This window comes from Heterodontus francisci, chromosome 32, assembly GCF_036365525.1.
Source record: "Heterodontus francisci isolate sHetFra1 chromosome 32, sHetFra1.hap1, whole genome shotgun sequence".
Lineage (NCBI taxonomy): Eukaryota > Metazoa > Chordata > Chondrichthyes > Heterodontiformes > Heterodontidae > Heterodontus > Heterodontus francisci.
In genome coordinates this window covers 26,632,421-26,657,032 of record NC_090402.1, presented here as the reverse complement: position 1 = coordinate 26,657,032, position 24,612 = coordinate 26,632,421, and the positions used below count along the sequence as shown (strand labels likewise).

At 41.2% G+C, this 24,612-nt stretch overlaps 1 protein-coding gene across 5 annotated transcripts in view; it reads right to left on the bottom strand.

The window, feature by feature from the left end:
- Window positions 1-277: 277 nt before the first annotated feature.
- The window catches only part of LOC137347710 (DENN domain-containing protein 1A-like), a 623,024-nt gene continuing 598,689 nt past the window's right edge, over window positions 278-24,612 (bottom strand). For 4 of the 5 annotated variants that reach the window (XM_068012518.1, XM_068012520.1, XM_068012521.1 and 1 more), the window contains 2 exons: window positions 9,701-9,953; window positions 278-6,529 (listed from right to left, as the gene is read on the bottom strand). In XM_068012518.1, the coding sequence (XP_067868619.1) occupies window positions 5,195-6,529; window positions 9,701-9,953 (1,588 nt within the window). In that variant the 3' untranslated portion in view covers window positions 278-5,194. Of the gene's footprint in view, window positions 6,530-9,700; window positions 9,954-24,612 lie in introns of those variants that run through there. The other variant, XM_068012523.1, reaches the window with a different exon arrangement.

The following is a 24,612-nucleotide window of genomic DNA, read 5'->3' as shown; positions in this document are numbered from 1 at the left end:
GCGCATAGTCAAACCCTGCTTTCGGTCCCGGCAGCGGCATGACCTACCCTTTCAAAAAACTCAGGCCAAAATGTCTCCAGTATTATTTTTCAACGTTTTTGCATACTTGGAGCACTGCCATATAAAAATAATAATATATTCTTCTTGTGACAGTATCTTCAGAGATAGACAACAATTAAGAGATTCATTAAACTTTCTATAAGAGTACAGCTGCGGGGAACAAAAATGGAGACCTCTAATAAATAATGGAGGAAAAACAGAGAGAGATTACACAGGAGAATCATTACTTTTATTACTTTCAAGTCCCATGGCATCACTCTGTCAGTTTACAATTCCATTTCGCCATCTTAATTACAAAAATCATTTGTTCACAGTCATTTGAGTCAGAACCAATAACAGAACACAAAAATAATATTGCACTGAATCTCAGCCCTGCTGTTTCTGTGCTATGCAATTTTTACTAGTAGTAAATCATGCAGTGAATCAATATCTAAATATCTTTGATTCCAATTCTCTTCAGAAACCAAACAGTGTCTTTGGACAGAGAAATGCAGAAACAAGTATATACAACCAACTTTGGGAAAGTAGCCATGAATAAAGAACTCTTGGAGCACAGGGGGTAGAGCAGAAGAAATGCTTAAATAAACCTGTGTTTTGCATTTGTGGAATAACTTTAATTACACTTTTCTGTGAATGAATCAGACCAAACATGTGGCATATTTTTATGTACTGGAAGGATCTTTGAAAAATGTTCAACTGAGAAATATAACGTGAGTAAGCTTCTACTATAAAATAATAGATCCTTTAATACGAAAACCAGGGGCCCTCCATAATACTCGAGGAAAAGCTGCTAATAGCAGTGATTAAGTTTGAAGTGTCACTGGGGCCTTAGTTACAAATACTAGATGTACTATTACTCCAATCACAACTAAACACATAATAGCTATTGGTTAATGCCAATGCCAGCTGAAATTCACTGTAGATATACTTATATCTGCAGTCAGTCTAGATTGAAGCTCAGCGGAAACTATCGCAGCTGCTTATTAAATCTGCTTTGCTGTTATTAAATACGTTAAGTAAACCCTTCAGGGAGAATTGAAAGTTTTGACTACATACTTTAAAATTCAATACATAGAACACATATTCACAGTATTACTGACAAATATATCAAAACAGAAATAGATGCATAGAACTAAACTGCATACCTGTAAGTACTGTTGTATAAGAAATATTCTTTACAATACCTCTAGAAACTTGGTACACTTATTTAGCAGCAACTTATTTGGCCAAGTTACAAAAGCAATGTGTAAGCTTCGACAAGAATTCCAAAACAAGCTAGGACCTCCTACATCGTATTGTACAATGCCAGTAATATCATAGTAAGGAATTACTGCAGCAACCTAGGGTAAATCAGAAAGACTCACTAATATAGAGTTATTTTGTATATAATCTCAGCTTCAGACTATGATAGCATCCAGAAATGTTTGAGGCACAAGTTAATAAGGAATCCTAATTCTCAGGAAGTGTGTAGACCACAGCTAACGTGAGAACAAACAAAAGTAACTGCAATATCACACTAAACAATGACCCATTAAGATGGATTTTCCAAAAGTAAATGTTAGATTATTTAGAATATAAAGTCTAATTCAAACATTTAAGACCTGCATTGATACAGAAATCTAACACATGTTTAAGTACCTCAGATCTTATAGGTATGTATAGAAGTTCATTGAGACCAATTATTTATCTGGAAGCTTATATAAGGTTTACTTTGTGGAGAGATTTTCACACTGACTCCTTGCTTTAATATGTATCCACATTAGTCATCTATAGAAATGAACAATAATGTGATTATAAAATGTGCATTAGTACTGAACTGTAGCACCTTTACCTTCTGTGGTTTCATGAACCATTTAAGTTTTATTATGGCCACAATTCTCATCTTCACAATAGCTCGTTCATAAACCTAAAACTGAATAAATTTTCATCACTATTTTGTGCGCTAATACATGAAAAGAATTTTGGCCATGAAGGCAAATTCTTTGTACAATTGCAGAGTATCCATGCCAACAAAGCTACTCCCATTATCATTGGTATGCAATTTACCAGTGCAAAATATGCAATATAAAACACTAACAGCAAAACACTGAGCAGTTATCTGCATGTTTATCTTGGGCACTATGAGCCATATTTTCTATCTTTTAACATTTGGACATTCGACTAACATCTCAACAAGATACCGATGTTTAAAGCTACCAATAATCTCATCTCAGTTAATTTCAAATTCTGTAATTAAATTAAAATGAAGGTTTGGCTGCTTGTGTTATTAGCAGCCATCACTTGCAAGAATTAGTGTTTCAAGCTTCTTGAGCAATATGTGTGAAAATACTTGGTGAAAAATAGTTTAAAAATGAAAAGAAAATATTAAAAGTTGGATATTGCTTGGGCTTGATGACCAATAGAAAGGAAAAATGCACCTTTAAAATCACAATAAATTGGAATATTAACATACCTGAAAGACAAACATACTTTATATAGACAATATAGATGTTTAAATGCTATTATTTTGTGGTGCTTGTTTCATGTTCTCGCAGTGATCACAATCCTACTCTGATCCTTACCTTATAAATGATTAGAAGTGGTCTGAATTGAGATTGTGTACTGAAATGTAATGACACTTGCAGAGTTTGATCAACGAAGGAAACCGTGTGCGTGTGCAAATGTGTGTGTGCATATGCCTATGTGACAGTTATCAACCATGTTACTTTTACACACCCAGTGGATATCTCTCATAAGGCATTGCTGGAGACCTGTGATTTAGTCACCTCAGCCTTTTGGACACAGGAAGGTTACTGCCTGGAGAAATGCAAGGAAAAGAATAAATTCTAAAGCTTAACAAAAGTGTCTGCAATTGAAGGCAATCATGTTCTAATGGAATAGACCTACAAGTGGCAGTGGAACAGCAGCAACAGTCCACTTTTATCAAGGAAAAGTGAAAAATGACTCAATATCCAAAATAATGATTTCTGAAACAATTAAACTGTCAACTGATTAGGTCAAAATGGGGAAAATGATACTGCACTGAGGGTGTAACATGTGTCACACATAAATATATTTCAAGTTTATAAATACTGAATTTGTCACTATTATCAAATCTAAGAATTGATACTTGTGGAACTTGTGATTACATCCATGATCAGTTACAAAACTTGCAAGAATACAAATAAAGTGTACAACTGAGAGATGTCTTATCTTACCCATGACTTTTAAACTTGGCTCAGCTTGGATTTATGATTGAAGTTTATCGAATGACCTAGAGTAGGCTGCAGAACTAAGGGAACCTTCGAAGATGCAGTATTTCCAATCAACATTGCATTGTATTTGTTCAACAAGTTACAGAAACAAATGTGAAACAGAGGTAAAATCTGGTTTGAAATACTTAGCTTTCAGAATGTAAATTTAGCCTTTTAATCCCTTTTCACCTAGCTGCACCATCCAAGAAAAGCAGAATGTCAGACATGATCTTTGAATGCCAGTTGAATAAGCCCTTTCAAACTCATTAACATTCGCAAGAAGAAAAATACATTAAAAATAGTGCCAGATGCATTAACAAACTTTCCCTTCTCAAAATCTGAAAAAAACTGTCCTAATATAAATGCTAATTAGATGCATGGGTTGACAGAGATTCCCAAGAATGGATTATTCTTTTAGATTTCCTTTCAGGCAATTTTAATGCATGGCATAATGGTAGCAAAGTAATACTTAACTATAGTAGACTGAAATGGGATAAATTCCAATCAAATTAATGATATAAAAACTTAAATGTTCTAAGGATCCGAGGAAGTTCAAAGCCATTATTTTCCTCTGATGATCACCAAAATTATTTGGAAAAAACCATAAGAGAACAGTCATGTTTGCGCAAATCAAGAAGTGGAATTAAATTGCCTGCATGAGTTAAAAGCCTATTAAGAGATCAAGAATTTCATCAATGTGCCTTGTGAGGACTTACAATAGTTTGAAGAGGACCCACCTGAATCAGCACAAGACTCCGATTTCTTGCTGTCCAGTGCATTGGTACTTTTGTTTGAACAGCTAGTGGTAAGAACACGTTTGCATCATTTACATCCAGTTATAGAATGGTTGTAAGAGCTTTGTTCCATTTGGACTGCAAGGCATATTATGTCTACAATTATAATACTCGTCAAAGTTGCGTGTTATTAACAACACCAGTAGTAGCTGTACATTAGACAAAGAGCTGTGGATTTTTTGAACAAATCTAATTATCTATTAGCCTAGGCACAATCAATAGACACAGCATTTATCTCACAGCAAAGCCAGTGTAAATACTTTACTAACAAGACTGAATTACAGCAGCAGCACTGAGCTGTAAGAGAAACGCATGATATAGCTGTATACTGAATTACCTTGTTTCCTTTTTGGTTTCATCCACACACATTTACATTAATTCCACAATACTTTATCGTAATTAACTCTTTCAAAAAATGTTTACGTTCAGGAGGCATTGATTTTACTCTTTGTGATATAGGAAAACGCAGAATGTTTGATAAAATTTTGATAAATATAGCATTCATTTTATGATATCCTGTATAATTAACAAAATATTACAGGATCAAAAGCACTACTGAGAAAGATGTAGCAAAAGTAATACCAGCAAAAGTAATTCCTACACTGATAACTGTAAGGTGTGTACCTAATGGCCTTAATATAATGCAAAAGTTTTGTTTCAATGCTGATAAATGGTGAGCTGCAATATTAGTACATTAATATTAGTGACTTAGACATCAATGACATCACTGAGTTGACAAAAAGAAAAATCAGAAATCAAGGAAACAAGGTAACCTCAATCTGAGTTTCAGCAATTTTCTGGAGTGTTTCTTTACAAGAAAATAAGTTCAAAAGTCACAATTAATCACCAAACAGAACAAACCACATGCAAGCCACGATAAAAGGCTTGCTGTAGGTCTTAAGTATAGTGTAGTAGCTCCTCGCTATAATATTCTTGGATACAACATGCATTCTTTATGGTTCTCTAGCCATTAGAGAAACCAGGCAAAACATCCTCTCGCATAATGCACCCTTTGCTATCAGATACTTTTATGTGTGGCACCCAAAGGCAGCAGTATAGAGAGGCTCTACTGTCACTATTATTATTGGAACATTTTTATTTCTGCTTTTATTCAAAGGTCTCCCATTTCTTCCTGAGCTGGTCCACTCTACTTTGCGATGTCTCCTTCTTAGTTGCATTAAACAAATCTGCAAATGGATCTTGAGCCTCCCCAGGATTGGATGGTTGTAATATTCTTTCAAGACCTTTGGAAGGCTTTGGTGGGACTAACGGTGGCTCAGTCAAATTTTTTGTTGCACCACTCATCACTGGATTGGAATCAGCCACATTTGTAACTGCGTTTCCTGCTGTTTTTGAGTAGTTTATACCACCTAGGCTTGCTGAAATTGCACTTTTCTGAATAAAAGTACCAGACTGAGGGATAGCTGTGGGCTGATTGTACAAGTGGTGAAGGGAAGGTGCTGAATAGTTCCTATGAGGCATTTGGGGTTGGAAGAAACCTGAATTTGAAGGCAAAAAGCTTGAAACAAAACCAGATGCAGCAGGCGGAGCAAAATGACTTGCAGGGGACTGCGTTGAATGAAACTGAAGAGCTGCTGGCATTGTTTGAGAAAATGGATAGGATGGTGGCTGTGGAAACTGAGCCACTGGTGCTGGGCTAGGAGTTGAGTATCCTAGTGTTTGGCTGAATTGTAAGGAAGCTGGTGGAGTACTTATTCCAAGATCAGTTCCTGGTGGAGCAAAACCAGTCGGAGCAGGAGTTGAAGACAAGGATTGTGGAGGTGCAAATGAACCTTTGGGACCTGGAGATTGGCTTCTGTCGAGGCTAGAACTGGCACTCAGTGGATCCAAAAGACTTAAGAGATCGTTTCTGCTATCCATTTCTATGCTGACTTTAATAGGTTTCAGGATATCAACAGCACATGAACTTAACAGGGGCTGAGGAGATGAATTCAATGTTCGTCTTAAGTCTGGTGCTTGGGGTTTCTTTTCAACTCCAGTTGATTCTTGTAACATCTCTGAAACTGAGCCAGTGCTGGACACAGTTACATCTAGTTTAGAGCTATCCTGTAATACTGTTGATACTTGATTAACTCCAGGAAATACCTGCTGTTTGACTCCTCGACTAGCAGCTACTGGAGGTGGAAGCACTATTCCCTTTTCTGTAGACTTCCTACCATGGGGCCTTGGGATTGTAATGCTGCCTTGTCCACTTGCAATTATATCTGAAGTAGGCACTGAACTGTCCCTGTTTGAAGCCTCTGGATCAATCTCAGTTAAGAAACTTCCAAAATGAATACTGCCAGATGATGAACCATTGATAGATTTAATATTTAGAGCCATGTCATCTTGGCCCATGCTCCGAAGTTTTGTATTAGGCAGCGTATGATGCAGTCCTACCGACATGGTCTTGCTCTTCTCAGCTGACGTCATTACTTTCCACTGCAAAGATACATAAAATGAGAAAGTAACATACATATATATTTAAATAGTGACCAAAGCGGCAAACTGTGTGTGGAGCTGGAGGATATAGGTGAGATTTTAAATGATTACTTTTCATCTGTGTTCATGATAGAGAAGGACGATGTAAGTATAGAGATCAGGGAGGGGAATGGAATATACTTGAACAAATTAGTATTGAAAGGGAGGAAGTATTAGCTGTTTTAGCAGGCTTAAAAGTGGATAAATCCCCAAGCCCAGATGAGATGTATCCCAGGCTGTTATATGAGGCAAGGGAGGAGATACCAGAGGACTAGAGGACAGCGAATGTGGTACCATTATTCAAGAAGGGTAGCAAGGATAAACCAGGTAATTACAGGCCGGTGAGTCTAACATCAGTGGTTGGGAAACTATTGGAAAAAATTCTGAGGGACAGGATTAATCTCCACTTGGAGAGGCAAGGACTAATCAGGGATAGTCAACATGGCTTTGTCAGGGGGAGATCGTGTCTAACTAACTTGATTGAATTTTTCGAGGAGGTGTCTAGATGTGTAGATGAGGGTAAAGCAGGTGATGTGGTCTACATGGACTTCAGTAAGGCTTTTGATAAGATCCCGCATGGGAGATTGGTTAAGGTGGTAAGAGCCCATGGGATTCAGGGCAATTTGGCAAACTGGATCCAAAATTGGCTTAGTGGCAGGAGGCACAGGGTGATGGCCGAGGGTTGTTTTCGCAAATGAAAGTCTGTGACCAGTGGTGTACCGCAGGGATTGGTGCTGGGACCCTTGCTATTTGTATTGTACATTAATGATTTAGACGTGAAGATAGGAGGTATGATCGGTAAGTTCACAGATGACACGACAATTGGTGGTGTCGTAAATAGTGAGGAGGAAAGCCTTAGATTACAGGACGATATAGATGGGCTGGTAAAATGGGCGGAGCTGTGGCAAATGGAATTTAATCCTGAGAAGCGTGAGGTGATGCATTTTGGGAGGACTAACAAGGCAAGGGAATATACAATGAATGGTAGGACACTAGGAAGTACAGAAGGTCAGAGGGACCTTGGTGTACTTGTCCATAGATCATTGAAGGCAGCAGCACAGGTAGATAAGGTGGTTAGGAAGGCATATGGGATACTTGCCTTTATTAGCCGAGGCATAGAATATAAGAGCAGGGAAGTTATGATGGAGCTGTATAAAATGCTAGTTCGGCCAGAGCTGGAGTACTGTGTACAGTTCTGGGAACCACACTATAGGAAGGATGTGATTGCACTGGAGAGGGTGCAGAGGAGATTCACCAGGATGTTGCCTGGGCTGGAGCGTTTCAGCTATGAAGAGAGACTGAAAAGGCTAATGTTATTTTCATTAGAGCAGAGAAGACTGAGTGGGGACATGATTGAGGTATACAAAATTATGAAGGGCATTGACAGATTAGAGAGGAAGAAACTTCTTCCCTGAGCGGAGGGGTCAATAGCCAGGGGTCATAGATTTAAGGTAAGGGGCAGGAGGTTTCGAGGGGATTTGAGGAAAAAAAATTTCACCCAAAGGGTGGTTGGAATCTGGAACGCACTGCCTGAAGAGGTGGTAGAGGCAGGAACCATCACAACATTTAAGAAGTATTTAGATGAGCACTTGAAATGCCATAGCATACATGGGTACGGGCCAAGTGCTGGAAAATGGGATTAGAATAGGTAGGTGCTTGATGGCTGGCACAGACATGATGGGCCGAAGGGCCTGTTTTTGTGCTGTATGACTCTATCTTGCTTACATTACCTCTTCACTCACCATCAAGCTAATTGAAACTAACCTGTGGAATGGACTTTAAAAAGAAACAATGTGTACCTTTGATGAGGAGGAGCAACTGGTCAGTGGGATAGAGAGGATCTGCACCAGCCCACAAAAAAAACAAGGGCTGCTTTGTTTTTCGGTTAGCTACAGTGGCAAGTTCACCCAGAAAGGAAGCAGAGCCATTAATTAGGATGTTGCATGGGACTTGTCAATGCTGGACAAGGTACAGGAGAGTTTCTCATTCCAAAGTTGTCTCCTCTTCTTGCCTTCAGCCTCCAATCCCTCTCCAGTTTACGGATGATACTAAAGCCATTACTCCTTAGCACCTTCCTCTCTTGGTTATTCAAAGTTCCAAATATACTGTCTTACATGCCCTCCCCCTTTTCTGCATCTTCACTGCGTTAAAATCAAGATGCATCTTTCCAGGTCCTCTTCTGACTCATTGGGCTGAATTTTATTCTTCCGACAGGGGATCCTGGCGGCGGGCACCCAATTAACTGCTCACCGTTGGGGACACCATCCCTTTAAGTGACAAGCTCACACCTTGAGAGTTGGCAGACAATCGGAAGGCTGGCAGCTCTGCAGTACCTGCAGTGCCACTGGGAGTGGTGCCCACTGTTGGTATTGCAGGAGACGCAGCAGCACTGAAAGAGACCCCAGGACAGGAAAGTGGGGCCATGGTCACCGGGGAAATTCAGACAGGTCCTGGCGGGAGGTGGGGGGGGGGGGGGTTGTGGAGCAGTGATTTCCATCATATGGACCCTCCGGGGGCCCTGCATTGCCCCTAAAGGAGGGACCACCCCCGACACCACTAGGAGGCTGCTAGATTTTATCTGGTGGCTTCTCCCAGTGGCGGTGGGACCCTCCGCCTCCATCAAAACTGAGGTGGAGGTGGGAAGAGACGCTCAAGTCGCCAAGGGCCTCAACTGGCCTAGGCAGGAAGGTCGTCCTCAGCCTTCCCTGCCCCAAACATAATGGAAGGTGGCCTGGGCAATGTTAGGATCGCACCTCCTGCCATTGTGCTTGTCCCCCTGCCTCCGTTCTTGCTTCCAAGGGCAGAATAAAATTCTATCCATTCTTTCTCGGTCTTTATAATCACATAACTCTTCAATCTTTCAATCTTTATTTCCTTCTACAATATTACAGGCTTTTAAAGCTCAAGAATATGATCATCTGATCACCGCTTCTCAATTTAACTAATTTTATTTCCAAATTCGGTCTCATACCGCATAAATGGACCTTGGCTGTACACCTACATTTTTAATTTTATAAGTACACTTTGCTGATTGTAGTTCACCATCATTAGGACAATGTACGTGCATGAAGAATGTAGTTATGATGGGATGGTCAAAAAATATAGAAATAGCACAAAATCATTTACACAAACCTGATGTCCAAATGGATTTTCTATTTCTTCCTCTTTAGGGGTCCTCAGATCTTCCATACTTTTGGCTTGACTGAGAGGCTGGTGTTGTGAAGTTACCTTCATACTGCTGAAGATGTCATTTAATAAATTCACATCCATATTCCTTCCCGGCACCGAGAGGCTGGGAAAGATAGCATGCCCGTCCCTTTTCTCTCTACTCAAAGCCTCTCCATCAGCGATATCAGATTCCTTTAAAGTTTTATATGGTTGAGGCCTGGTAGTTGGGTGACAATAAAGACAAAATTAGGTTTGTGTCTAAGAGAATGAAGCACACTTAGCTAAACAATTTAATATTTGCCATTAAAAAAAGTTGTGAAATGCAAAGTTAAACTGCATTAACACAGAGGACAAAGTTGTCATGATTCTAAGTATTGATTCCAGGTTTTGTGCCAACGTATAACAGTTTTCAACGTCATGCATTGTACTTTTGCTGGAGTGTAAGTTTTGTAAGTAATTTTAGTCCAGTACTGCCTTCCAGTAGAGTCCAATTTGCTATGCTAATTGCTTAACATGTAAAAAAAGTGAATAGTCTGTTAATAAATGTTGATTTTTAAAGTTACAGTTTTAAAAATGTTGTTTTCTAAAATTACTCTTAAGCTTAAAGAATTCCTTAAGTAATTCTTAAAATAGCCTAAAGGTTCTTAATGGTTTGTTTGCAGACCTGATTATTTTCATCATTTAGTTTACCCTAAGAAGAAATACATGATCTGAGTCATGGAGCCAGTTTTTTGGTGGATGCAAACTCTGATCTCCAATCAAGTACAATAATATTACAAGTGGCAGACTGGACACTTCAACAGCATAGATCATACAGTTTCTGAGTCAACCTATTACATTCTCACATATTGACTGAGCTCTAATCACATTACCTGTCCTCATGAATCATTGCTGCAATACCTTCTATCTTAAACTAAGAACTATCTTAAATTAATTCCTCAGTCCTGCTAAAGAGACTGCCAGATTTTACTGGAGAGAAATGATAGGCAGCTCAAAGAACCTTCTGATCATTAAATACTCTCTATGCTTACAATAAACTCATTGTGAAAGGCAAATCAAAAGCAATTTAAAACACAATTACATATTAATGGCCTGCAGAGAATACTCAAAACAGAAGTGTTATATGGAGCTTACAACATTCAAGAGAAAGACCTCAGAAATGAATTGTCTCATAGAATAAAGTCTTAATTCCACAACTCTACGCTAATTTGTGGTATGTCAAAACTGTCATTATTCGGAGAAATGCAATGCTCAATAAGTCATAGCAATTGTTTAGAAAATTATTGTGCATATGAAAATCAGTAAGATAAAATAATCAAATGGAGTGTTATGAATATCGAGATTCAGATGGTTTTTGTGATGTTTTGGTCTGTTTTCCAAAACTTAACTGGGTTCATTACTGAGCCAGTTACCATCATGATTGAAAATCGCACAGAAGTGCCATCTACTGGGCTATCACATTAATTATAACTGGTAGTGCTTTCACCAGAATGCAGAGTTTAGATTTTTAGTAAAAGCACTTCAATCATTCTAGCGTAGTATTGTGAATGAAGTACACATTTAACTGGTCTGCCTTCAAAGACATCTATCCTGGCCCTTGATGCCAATGCAAAAATACAATTAAAAAAATTGAGCATTGGTCAGAATTCCCACCCAAGGGTAAACCCACCAATTGTCAATCACGCAGGTATTTTCTGCCTGGAACAGCCAATAAGGTGGCTACTTTTTGACTGGTAAAATGAGAACCCTGAAAATATTTACTTGCTATAGTATTTTAGACAGCAAGAGGAAGAAAAGAAACCAGAAGAGAAATTCCACTTTAAACTCTCAAGCTAACAGAAAATATAACAGTAGCGTAGCTTTAAAATATGCTCTAAGTGTTTTTGATAGTTCAAGATTTCCTTTTGATAGTTCAAGATAACAGAGTTATAATGCTGGAAAGTGTGATCTATTGAGTAAATGGCCACTAGATTATAGATAAACATCCAAGAATTTTTTCAATTGTCATGAATTAACTGTTGGCAAATTCCTGGTTTATAGATGTAGATCAGCATCACTGCACTTTGGTTTCCACAGTTACAAGATAAAGTGAAATATCTGCAGTGCACAAAACTGTTACTGTATGATCAATAGGAATAGCTGCCATATAATTCTGCAAGTAAATATACCCAAAAGCAGCAAAACATTTAGGTTTTGCAAAACCACCAAGAAAATATAATAGACATTTAATATTCATGGCCTGCTATTTTTTTCCCAAATCTAGACAGTCATGCATTTATATAGATACATACTGTGGAAACCACATACAATGCTAAATACTGTACATTTACTCATAATGAAGTCATGCATAAGGCGCAATCAAAAGAATATAAATGAAGGAGTCAGTAGACCATTCAAAAGGAGTGAAGTGAAAGCTTTCAGAGAAGGCAGATATAGAGTCCTCTTCATGGTGAAGTTCATCATCAGAGGAATCCTCAGAAAGGAAGACTGTATAGTGTCGTGTGGGTCTTACAATGCTGAAGAAAACAGGAAGAAAATTTAATTTTACCCACTGAGGAGCAAAGGCTGAAAAATCACAGTCTACATATACAGACCATCTCAGGCTTAAAGATTCAAAAGCACCAACTTTCAAACCACTCTGTACTTCAGGAATGGGTTAGGTGGAGCATAAACATATGTTTTGGGCTATCAATATTTATAGTATAATAGAGAGACCTTCTTGTCTTCTGGCATTATTTTAATGAAAACTATTGGTCTGCTGATTAGGGCAATCTTTATCCATAAGCTGCTACTCCATAACAGTATTACATTTCATCAATATAAACAGGAACTACAGGATGACAGCTAGGTAAAGGTATGCTACATTAAAGTGACATGACCAAAGAGATTAAACATCAAATGATTGAGAAAGATAACAGTGAGTCTTGAGCAGTCATTAACTACTGGGGAGCAAGAGAATGTGCAGTCTAGTTAAGTGTTCAGCCTACTGTTATGCGAGAGGTGTTAAACTTGATTTCATTAAACATTTAAGAAAAGAGTCTGTATGGAGAAGCTTGCATGATGAGGAAGATGCTTTCTGCATCTGGAATAACCACATGTGGTGGAAGTGTCTCTGACTTCTTGTATTAGAACTCAAAGTTTTTGAATGTGACACTGTGAAATACAGGAGGCTGCAGCATTCCTGGAATGCACATTCCAGGAGCTGATCATTCCCCATAGGTAGACTGAGAATTTGGTGATATCCATTGGGTAGGAAGATGAGACAGGAGGCAGCAGAGAGATGCTGAGACTGTTCAACTGCCAAACAGCATTTTGTTATTGAATACCTGTGACAATGACAACTCAGAGGAAGCTAACCATGACAGTGGAGAGGGGGAAACATAATTTGGAAACACAGTAATAATAAGGGAATAGAAAGGCTTTTGTAGCTTAAGTGAGTACCATAATCGTGTGCTGTCTCATGGTGCCAGGCTAAGGTATATCATGGAGCATCTGCAAAAGATTTCAGGGCGGAAAATGGAACAGTTTAATCTGGAACCAAGCCACAGAAATTAACAGAACTGAGGTCTTCGAAAGGGGGTTCCATAAATTAAGAGATAGTTTAAAGGAGCAGGACCTCAAGGATCACAGAATTGTTACAGCACAGAAGGAGGCCATTCGGCCCATCGTGACCACACTGGCTCTCTGAAAGAGAAATTCCCTCAGTCCCATTCCCCTGCGTTCTCCCTATAACCCTGCACATTCTTCCTTTTCACATAATGGTCTAGTTCCCTTATGAATGCTTCAATTGAACCTGCCTCCACCATTTTCTCAGGCAGCACATTCTAGACCTTAACCACTCGCTGCGTGAAAAAGTTTTTCCATATGTCACTTTTACTTCTCTTACCAAATACTTTAAATCTGTGCCCTCTCGCTCTCGATCCTTTCACGAGTGGAAACAGTTTCTCTCTATCCACTCTGTCCAGACCCCTCATGATTTTGAATACCACTATCAAATCACCTCTCAGCCTTCTCTTTTCCAAGAAAAACAGTCCTAACTTCTCCAATCTAACTTCATAACTGAAATTCCTCATCTCTGGATCCATTCTCGTGAATCTCTTCTGTACTCTCTCCAATGTCCTCACGTCTTGTCCTCAAGTGCAGCACCCAGAATTGGATGCAATACTCCAGCTGAGGCTGAACCAGTGTACTCTATGCCCCTATTAATAAAGCCCAGGATACTGTATACTTTATTAATTACTCTCTCAACCTGTCCTGCCACCTTTAATGACTTATGCACAGATACACCTAGGTCCCTCTGCTCCTGCACCCCCTTTAGAATTGTGCCCTTTATTCTATATTGTTTCTCTATGTTCTTCCTACCAAAATGAATCACCTCACATTTCTCTGCATTGAACTTCATCTGCCACCCATCTGCCCATTCCACCAACTTGCCTATGTCCTTTTGAAGTTCTACACTATCTTCCTCACAGTTCACAATACTTCCAAGTTTCGTATCATCTGCAAACTTTGAAATTGTGCCCTATACACCAAGGGCTAGGCCATTAATATATATCAGGAAAAACAAAGGTCCCAATACTGATCCCCGGGGAACTCCACTACAAACCTTCCTCCAGCCCGAAAAACATCCATTAACCATTACTCTTTGTTTCTTGTCACTCAGCCAGTTTCAAATCCATGTTGTTACTGTCCCTTTTTTTCCATGAGCTACAAGTTTGCTCACAAGTCTGTTGTGTGGCACTGTATCAAATGCCATGTCAGAACGACTCCAAATTTTCCTTGGTGGGTGATGTGACAGAATATGTTGTATGACTGAGCAGGGAGATACAGGTTCAATTCTTGAATTATTCAAATCCCCAGGCCAAACGACAAAGGAAGATCAGAGGGAGAGCATGCCTCAGAGTGCTCTCTTACACCTTCTAGTGGTCAGGTTAGAATTATTCTGGTGGAGACCTGAGTAGTTCACCAATTCAATTTGTCATCGTTGGCACACTGTCAAGAGGGAAACTTTCTCTTTTTTTTCCTAAAAATGCACATTTCCTAATGGCAAAAGAGTTTATTACAAAGAACAAAGAACAGTACAGCACAGGAACAGGCCATTTGGCCCTCCAAGCCTGCGCCGACCTTGATGCCTGCCTAAACTAAAACCTACTGCACTTCCGGGGACCATATCCCTCTATTCTCATCCTATTCATGTATTTGTCAAGATGCCTCTTAAACGTCGCTATCGTACCTGCTTCCACCACCTCCCCCGGCAGCAAGTTCCAGGCACTCACCATCCTCTGTGTAAAGAACTTGCCTCGCACATCCCCTCTAAACTTTGCCCCTCGCACCTTAAACCTATGTCCCCCAGTAACTGACTCTTCCACCCTGGGAAAAAGCTTCTGACTATCCACTCTGTCCATGCCGCTCATAACTTTGTAAACTTCTATCATGTCGCCCCTCCACCTCCGTCGTTCCAGTGAAAACAATCCGAGTTTATCCAACCTCTCCTCAATGCTATTGCCCTCCAGACCAGGCAACATCCTGGTGAACCTCTTCTGTACTCTCTCCAAAGCCTCCACGTCCTTCTGGCAGTGTGGCGACCACAATTGCACGCAATATTCTAAGTGTGGCCTAACTAAAGTTCTGTACAGCTGCAGCATGACTTGCTAATTTTTATACTCTATGCCCCGACCGATGAAGGCAAGCATGCCGTATGCCTTCTTGACTACCTTATCCACCTGCATTGCCACTTTCAGTGACCTGTGGACCTGTACGCCCAGATCTCTCTGCCTGTCAATACTCCTAAGGGTTCTGCCATTTACTGTATACTTCCTACCTGCATTAGACCTTCCAAAATGCATTACCTCACATTTGTCCGAATGAAACTCCATCTGCCATTTCTCCGCCCAAGTCTCCAACCGATCTATATCCTGCTGTATCCTCTGACAATCCTCATCACTATCCGCAACTCCACCAACCTTTGTGTCGTCCGCAAACTTACTAATCAGACCAGCTACATTTTCCTCAAAATCATTTATATATACTGCAAACAGCAAAGGTCCCAGCACTGATCCCTGCAGAACACCACTAGTCACATCCCTCCATTCAGAAAAGCACCCTTCCACTGCTACCCTCTGTCTTCTATGACTGAGCCAGTTCTGTATCCATCTTGCCAGCTCACCTCTGATCCCGTGTGACTTCACCTTTTGTACCAGTCTGTCATGAGGGACCTTGTCAAAGGCTTTACTGAAGTCCATATAGATGACATCCACTGGCCTTCCTTCATCAATCATCTTTGTCACTTCCTCAAAAAACTCAATCAAGTTAGTGAGACATGACCTCCCCTTCACAAAACCATGCTGCCTCTCACTAATAAGTTCATTTGTTTCCAAATGGGAGTAAATCCTGTCCCGAAGAATCCTCTCCAATAATTTCCCTACCACTGACGTAAGGCTCACCGGCCTATAATTTCCTGGATTATCCTTGCTACCCTTCTTAAACAAAGGAACAACATTGGCTATTCTGCAGTCCTCTGGGACCTCACCTGTAGCCAATGAGGATGCAAAGATTTCTGTCAAGGCCCCAGCAATTTCTTCCCTTACCTCCCTCAGTATTCTGGGGTAGATCCCATCAGGCCCTGGGGATTTATCTACCTTAATGCTTTGCAAGACACCCAACACCTCCTCCTTTTCGATAATGAGATGACTGAGACTATCTACACTCCCTTCCCTAGGCTCATCATCCACCAAGTCCTTCTCCTTGGTGAATACTGATGCAAAGTACACATTTAGCACCTCGTCCATTTCCTCTGGCTCCACACATAGATTCCCATCTCTGTCCTTGAGTGGGCCAACCCTTTCCCTGGTTACCCCCTTGCTCTTTATATATGTATAAAAAGCCTTGGGATTTTCCTTAATCCTGTTTGCCAGTGACTTTTCATGACCCCTTTTAGCCCTCCTGACTCCTTGCTCAAGTTCCTTCCTACTGTCTTTATATTCCTCAAGGGATTCGTCTGTTCCTAGCCTTCCAGCCCTTACGAATGCTTCCTTTTTCTTTTTGACTAGGCTCACAATATCCCACATTATCCAAGGTTCCTGAAACTTGCCAAACTTATCCTTCTTCCTCACCGGAACATGCTGGTCCTGGATTCTAATCAACTGACATTTGAAAGACTCCCATATGTCAGATGTTGATTTACCCTCAAACAGCCGCCCCCAATCTAAATTCTTCAGTTCCTGCCTAATATTGTTATAATTAGCCTTCCCCCAATTTAGCACCTTCACCCGAGGACTAATCTTATCCTTATCCACAAGTATCTTAAAACTTATGGAATTATGGTCACTGTTCCCGAAATGCTCCCCTACTGAAACTTCGACGACCTGGCCGGGCTCATTCCCCAATACCAGGTTCAGTACGGCCCCATGCCTAGTTGGACTATCTACATATTGTTTCAAGAAGCCCTCCTGGATGCTCCTTACAAATTCTGCCCCATCCAAGCCCCTAGCACTAAGTGAGTCCCAGTCAATATACGGGAAGTTAAAATCACCCACCACTACAACCCTGTTACCTTTACATCTTTCCAAAATCTGTCCACATATCTGCTCCTCTACCTCCCGCTGGCTGTTGGGAGGCCTGTAGAAAACCCCCAACATCGTGACTGCACCCTTCCTATTCCTGAGCTCCACCCATATTGCCTCGCTGCACGACTCCTCCGAGGTGTCCTCCCGCAGTACAGCTGTGATATTCTCCTTAACAAGTAATGCAACTCCCCCACCCCTTTCACATCCCCCCTCTATCCCGCCTGAAGCTTCTAAATCCTGGAACATTTAGCTGCCAATCCTGTCCTTCCCTCAACCAAGTCTCTGTAATAGCAACAACATCATAGTTCCAAGTACTAATCCAAGCTCTAAGTCCATCTGCCTTACCCGTTATACTTCTCGCATTGAAACAAATGCACTTCAGACGACCAGTCCCGCTGTGCTCCGCAACATCTCCCTGCCTGCTCTTCCTCTTAGTCTTACTGGCCTTATTTACTAGTTCCCCCTCATTTATTTCACTTGCTGTCCTACTGCTCTGGTTCCCACCCCCCTGCCACGCTAGTTTAAACCCTCCCGAGTGACGCTAGCAAACCTCGCAGCCAGGATATTTGTGCCCCTCCAGTTTAGATGCAACCCGTCCTTCTTGTACAGGTCCCATCTGTCCCTGAAGAGATCTCAATGGTCCAGATATCTGAAACCCTCCCTTCTACACCAGCTGTTCAGCCACGTGTTCAGCTGCACTATCTTCCTATTTCTAGTCTCACTGGCACGTGGCACAGGGAGTAATCCCGAGATTACAACCCTAGGGGTCCTGTCTTTTAACTTTCTACCTAACTCCCTAAACTCCCCCTGCAGGACCTCGTCACTCTTTCTGCCTATGTCATTGGTACCGATGTGTCCCACAACGTCTGGCTGTTCACCCTCCCCCTTCAGAATGCCCCCTGTCCGTTCAGAGACATCCTTGACCCTGGCACCAGGGAGGCAACATACCATCCTGGAGTCTCTTTCATGTCCACAGAAGCGCCTATCTGTGCCCCTGACTATAGAGTCCCCTATAAACTATTGCTCTTCTGCGCTTTGTCCCTCCCTGCTGAACAACAGTGCCAGCCGTGGTGCCACTGCTCTGGCTGCTGCTGTTTTCCCCTGATAGGCCATCCCCCCCAACAGTATCCAAAACGGTATACTTGTTAGAGAGGGGGATAGCCACAGGGGATTCCTGCACTGACTGCCTGCCCCTTCTAGCGGTCACCCATCTATCTGCCTGCACCTTGGGTGTAACCACTTCTCTAAAACTCCTGTCTATGATGCTTTCTGCCACTTGCATGCTCCTAAGTGCATCTAGTTGCTGCTCCAACTGATCCATGCAGTCTGTGAGGAGCTGCAACTGGGTACACTTCCTGTAGATGTAGTCGTCCAGAACGGTGGAAGCGTCACGGACCTTCCACATCTCACAGGTGAAGCACTTCACCACTCTAGCTGACATTTCTAGCACTAATTAATAAATTAATTTAAGATAAATAAATACTTATTAAATCCTTATTAAATTGTTATAATAACTATATGGTCCCTAGTGCTAGATTCCTACTATAAATATTAAATGCTAACTAAATACAGTAATCTCCTCCCTCTGGTTTAGTTACGCTACTTATTAATTAGTTAATTAGGGTTTTAATCAATTTTTATCAGTTTCATTTTCAAATTCAGTAAAAAAAAATTCCCTACCAGCCAATCAGGTCACAGCTTTCCTGTGACTCACTTTCAGTTTTTTTTTACCAGAGGTAAGTTTTTTATACTTACCGGTCCGGAACTCCGCCCTCCGAGTCTTCTCCTAGTCAGCTGTGCTCTTTGGAAGCTCTCAGCTCCCCTCACTGAGGACAGGTAGGAAATGAAAGGAGCTCCTCACTCCCTCCTTACCGAACTTCCTCAGTTACCAAACTTTCACTTTATTCTTAAATAATTCCTCATATTGTAGTTACTTTATACAAAGATTATACTTTAAATATGTTAACTACTCTGGCAGACAAGTAATCAGGAATTAACAGGGTTTCATTTCTGATCATCAAATTGTCAAGTTTTATAGGATCACATAATTGCAATTCTTATATGTAAGATATATTACACAATCTATATGGTAAATACTAGTGACATTTCTTAAGGATGAGAACTATGTAGCGCAGGTAATTCCCCATCCCCCTTTCATGCCAGTGCACCTTCTGAGGGACCACAAAGCCACAACTGTCAGCACAAATCAAGTGGAAACGTTAGTTTTGCAAAGCAGCTGCAGGATGACTCTGACAAACTCATCATATGCATTGCAGGATGCTGAGGTCAAACACCAACTGCAGCAGAAACTACAAGGACAGTGATATCTTGTGACTGCTCCATCACTGCTTACTTTTCTCTGCAATTTCTAACCTGTTATTTCTGCACTATTCAGAAGGATGGACATACATTTTCGCATAATCACAACCGACAGAGACTTGATAAAACTCCAAATTCTGCAGCGCATGGCCAGAAATTGTGAAAAAATATTTGCAAAATATTTCAGTTATGTGGAGAGACTAGAGGGGCTGGGACTGCTCTCCTTGGAGTAACAAAGGTTAAGGGAAGATTTAATAGAGTTGTTCAAAATTATGAGCAGTTTTGATACGATATATTGGGAATAACTTTGCACTGGCAGGAGGGTTGGTAATCATAGGGCACAAATTTAAGGTAATTGATAAAAGGACAAGAGGCAAGATGTGGAAACTTCTTTATGCACTATGATGATATGGAATGCATTGCCTGTAAGGGTGGTGGAAGCAGATTCAATAGTAACTTCCAATTAGGAATTGGATAAATATTTGAATGGGAAAATTTGCAGGGATATGGGGAAAGAGCAGGGGAGTGGGACTAATTGGATAGCTCTTTCAAAGAGCCAGCATCATGCAGTGCAGAGGAGACAATGAAATGTCAACTTGAGTGTGATACACTATGGTTAGAAACAAACCTTTGTTAAGGGACAAAGGCTAGGATATTTTTCAGAGCTGCTCCTGCTCTGCTAGCACTACTTTGCCAGAGAAGGAGCAGCTCTAAGGAATTTCCCAGCCAAAGAAAAACTGTGAACTATCAAACTTTTATTAGTTTTATATCTAAGGTAGTTCATATCATATATTTTCTGAAAACAGCAACCATGTAGCTCGCACAGGCTCCGGTCACAATTCAAATTTTTTTGTAACTGTACCACATATTCTTAGTTGTGCTTATCAAGTGGCATTTCTAAGGGCTGTTAATGATAACACACACACACGTCTAGGGTTTGCAACCCCAGATGTCTCATGCAATCTCAGAATTTGAGGATTCAATCTGTCACATCCAAAGATAATGATTAGAATTCAATGGGACTGTGCCTGGGACAAAAAAATATATATGATGTTTACTTCTTTTTCATTAGGAAATAAATTTTAAAAATGTAATTGCTAGTGCAGGACATTGAAATAAGCAGAAAGCCCTGCAACAAACAGATATAATTATTTACATTTTTAATTTTTGATTTTTACCATCACATACAAGCAGTTATCCAATCATTGAAAAGGAGTAAAAGGCTCTATCCTGTTGAAACACGGATGGTAAACATCTTGCCTGATTATTTGTAACATGCTTGAAGGAAGTAAAGTGTTCCCATATAGACATCATGAGCATTGACAGACATGAATGGGAAAATAAAATGAAATTCTGCCAAGTGTAGCACCAAATAAATGTATTTCTCACGCTGGAACACATTACATAAAGATTCAACAATGCTGATCATAAAAAAATTACTGTGTTTATAAAAGGAGTTATTTCCACAATTCCAAGATCACATGATTTTCTCACTGCAAATCACAGCATTTCAGCTCATTAAAGTGGCCATATCCGAAATTAAAATGTTGGCCCCCTTAAGCTGACAAGTTGGACATTTTTCATAGATGAAAAATAAAGATGAAACTGTCTAGATTTTACAAACAATCCATATTTCAAGACTGGATTACTGATATCCACTGGTGTCCCTTTTGATTTTGGCATCTATCTGCACCCTTACACATTCCGATCTAAAACCATCTCAGCCTCATTTAATTGTAGTTTCTTCCTGACCATCCATTATATTGCACTCTCTAAAATGAGTCCATGTAATTTCTATGACTTTAGCAGAAAGTGGAAATTACTTTCTTATAATTTTCCTATAGATGGCACAAACCAACTTTTCTACTATTAGTATTTCAGCTGCTTCGTAAACTCATCCAGACATAATGCCAAGAAATGGTCAAAAATGGGGTTGAATACTCAAAAGTACTTTGAATGCATATATGACATTAAATAATCGGGCAGTCAGTTCATAAAGGTATATGGGATCCTGCAATGACTTTGGTCTTGCACACGGTAGGAAACATGCACACATCTTTCCCAACTCTTCAACATAAGTATATCACACAACACGAACATACGAATTAGGAGCAGGAGTAGGCCATTTGGCCCTTCGAGCTTGCTCTGCCATTCAATAAGTTCATGGCTGAACTGATTACTCCACATTTTCACCTACCCCAGATAACCTTCCACCCCCTTGCTTTAAAGGCCTGCTTAGGTTGGGAAAAAGAACCCGACTCAAACCCAACTGATCCACGGCAGATCAGAGTCCGACCCAGCCCGAGTCCCTCCAATTTTGCCCCGAGCCCGACCCGACCCGAGCCCAGCCCTGACTTGACTATCCCTTTAATTACCTTCCAACTCGGAACTTCCAGAAAGCTGCAGTGCATGCGTGATGACGGCATAGTGACATCACTCGCTCATTGCGCAGACTCAGTTTCGTCCCGGACTCCCAGCTGAGATAAGTTTTTTAATTTCAATACTTACCAGCAGAGCACTTACTGTGTGTGTCCGGCCCGAGCCTGACCTGACCCTGAAAGCCGGAACGAGAGTGGGGGCCTGACCCGACCCTGACACACGTCGTCGGGTTTGGGGCGGGTAGCAGGGCTTTACCTTGCTCATCAAGAATCTAACTACCTCTGCCTTAAAAATATTCAAAAACTCTGCTTCCACCGCCTTTTGAGGAAGAGAATTCCAAAGACTCACCACCCTCAGAGAAAAAATGTCTCCTCATCTTGGTCTTAAATGGGTGACCCCTTATTTTTAAACAGTGACCCCCCTCCTAGTTCCAGATTCTCCCATAAGGAGAAACATCCTTTCCACATCCACCCTGTCAAGACCCCTCAGGATCTTATATGTTTCAATCAAGTTGCCACTTACTCTTCTAAATTCCAGCGGATACAGCCCGCCCATTCCAGGTATTAGTCCAGTAAACTTTCTCTGTACTGCCTCAAACGCATTTACATCCTTCCTTAAATAAGGAGACCACTACTATACACAGTACTCCAAATGTGGTCTCACCAATGCCCTGTATAGCTGAAGTATAACCTCCCTACTTTTGTATTCAATTCCCCTCGCGATAAACGATAACATTCTATTAGCTTTCCTGCATACTAACCTTTTGCGATTCATGCACTAGGACATCCAGATCCTTCTGCATCTCAGAGCTCTGCAATCTCTCACCATTTAGATAATAACCTGCTCAGCCATGCTCAGTTTGGGTTTCGACAGGGCCACTCAGCTCCTGACCTCATTACAGCCTTGATTCAAACATGAACAAAAGAGCTGAACTCAAGAGGTGAGGTGAGAGTGACTGCCCTTGACATCAAGGGAGCATTTGACTGAGTATGGCATCAAGGAGCCCTAGCAAAACTGAGGTCAATGGGAATCAGGGGGAAAACCCTCTGCTGGTTGGAATCATACCTAGCGCAAAGGAAGATGGTTGTGGTTGTTGCAGGTCAATCATCTGAGCTCCAGGACATCACTGCAGGAGTTCCTCAGGGTAGTGTCCTGGACCCAACCATCTTCAGCTGCTTCATCAATGACCTTCCTTCAATCATAAGGTCAGAAGTGGGGATGTTCGCTGATGATTGCACAATGTTCAGCACCATTCGTGACTCCTCAGATACTGAAGCAGCCCGTGCAGAAATGCAGCAAGACCAAGACAATATCCAGGCTTGGGCTGATAAGTGGCAAGTAACATTTGTGCCACACAAGTGCAAGGCAATGACCATCTCCAACAAGAGAGAATCTAACCATCTCCCCTTGACATTCAATGGCATTACCATTGCTGAATCCACCACTATCAACATCCTAGGGGCTGCCGTTGACCAGAAACTGAATTGGAGTAGCCATATAAATACCGTGACTACAAGAACAGGTCAGAGGCGAGGAATCCTGCGGCAAGTAACTCACCTCCTAACTCCCTAAAGCCTGTCTAACATCTACAAGGCACAAGTCAGGAGTGTGATGGAACACTCTCCACTTGCCTGGATGGGTGCAGCTCCAACAACACTCAAGAAGCTCGACACCATCCAGGACAAAGCAGCCCGCTTGATTGGCACCCCATCTCCAAACATTCACTCCCTCCACCACCAATGCACAGTGGCAGCAATGTGTACCATCTACAAGATGCACTGCATCAACGCACCAAGGCTCCATAGACAGCACCTTCCAAACCCGCAACCTCTACCAACTAGAAGGCAAAGGGCAGCAAATGCATTGGAACACCACCACCTGCAAGTTCCCCCCCAAGTCACACACCATCCTGACTTGGAACAATATCGCTGTTCCTTCACTGTCGCTGGGTCAAAATCCTGGAACTCCCTTCCTAACAGCACTGTGGGTGTACCTACCCCACATGGTCTGCAGTGGTTCAAGAAGGCAGCTCACCACCACCTTCTCAAGGACAATTAGGGATGGGCAATAAATGCTGGCCTGGCCAGCAATGCCCACATTCCATGAATGAATTTTTAAAAATGCTTTTTTATTCTTCTTGCCAAAGTGGACAATTTCCCACATTATACTCCATTTGCCAGGTCTTTGCCCACTCACTTAACCTATCTATTTCCCTTTGTAGCCTCCTTATGTCCTTTTCACAAGTTACTTTCCTATCTTTGTGTCATCAGCAAATTTAGCAACCATACCTTCGGTCCCTTCATCTAAGTCATTTATATAAATTGTAAAAAGTCGAGGCCCCAGCACAGATCCCTGTGGCACACCACTCGTTACATCTTGCCAACCAGAAAATGACCCATTTATGTCTACGCTCTGTTTCCTGTTAGCTAGCCAATCTTCTATCCATACCAATATGTTACCCCCTAGACCATGAGCTTGTATTTTCTGCAATAACCTTTGATAACCTTAACAAATGCCTTCTGGAAATCTAAGTACAATCCCCTTTATCCACAGCACATGTAACTCCCTCAAAGAACTCCGATAAATTAGTTAAACATGATTTCCCTTTCACAA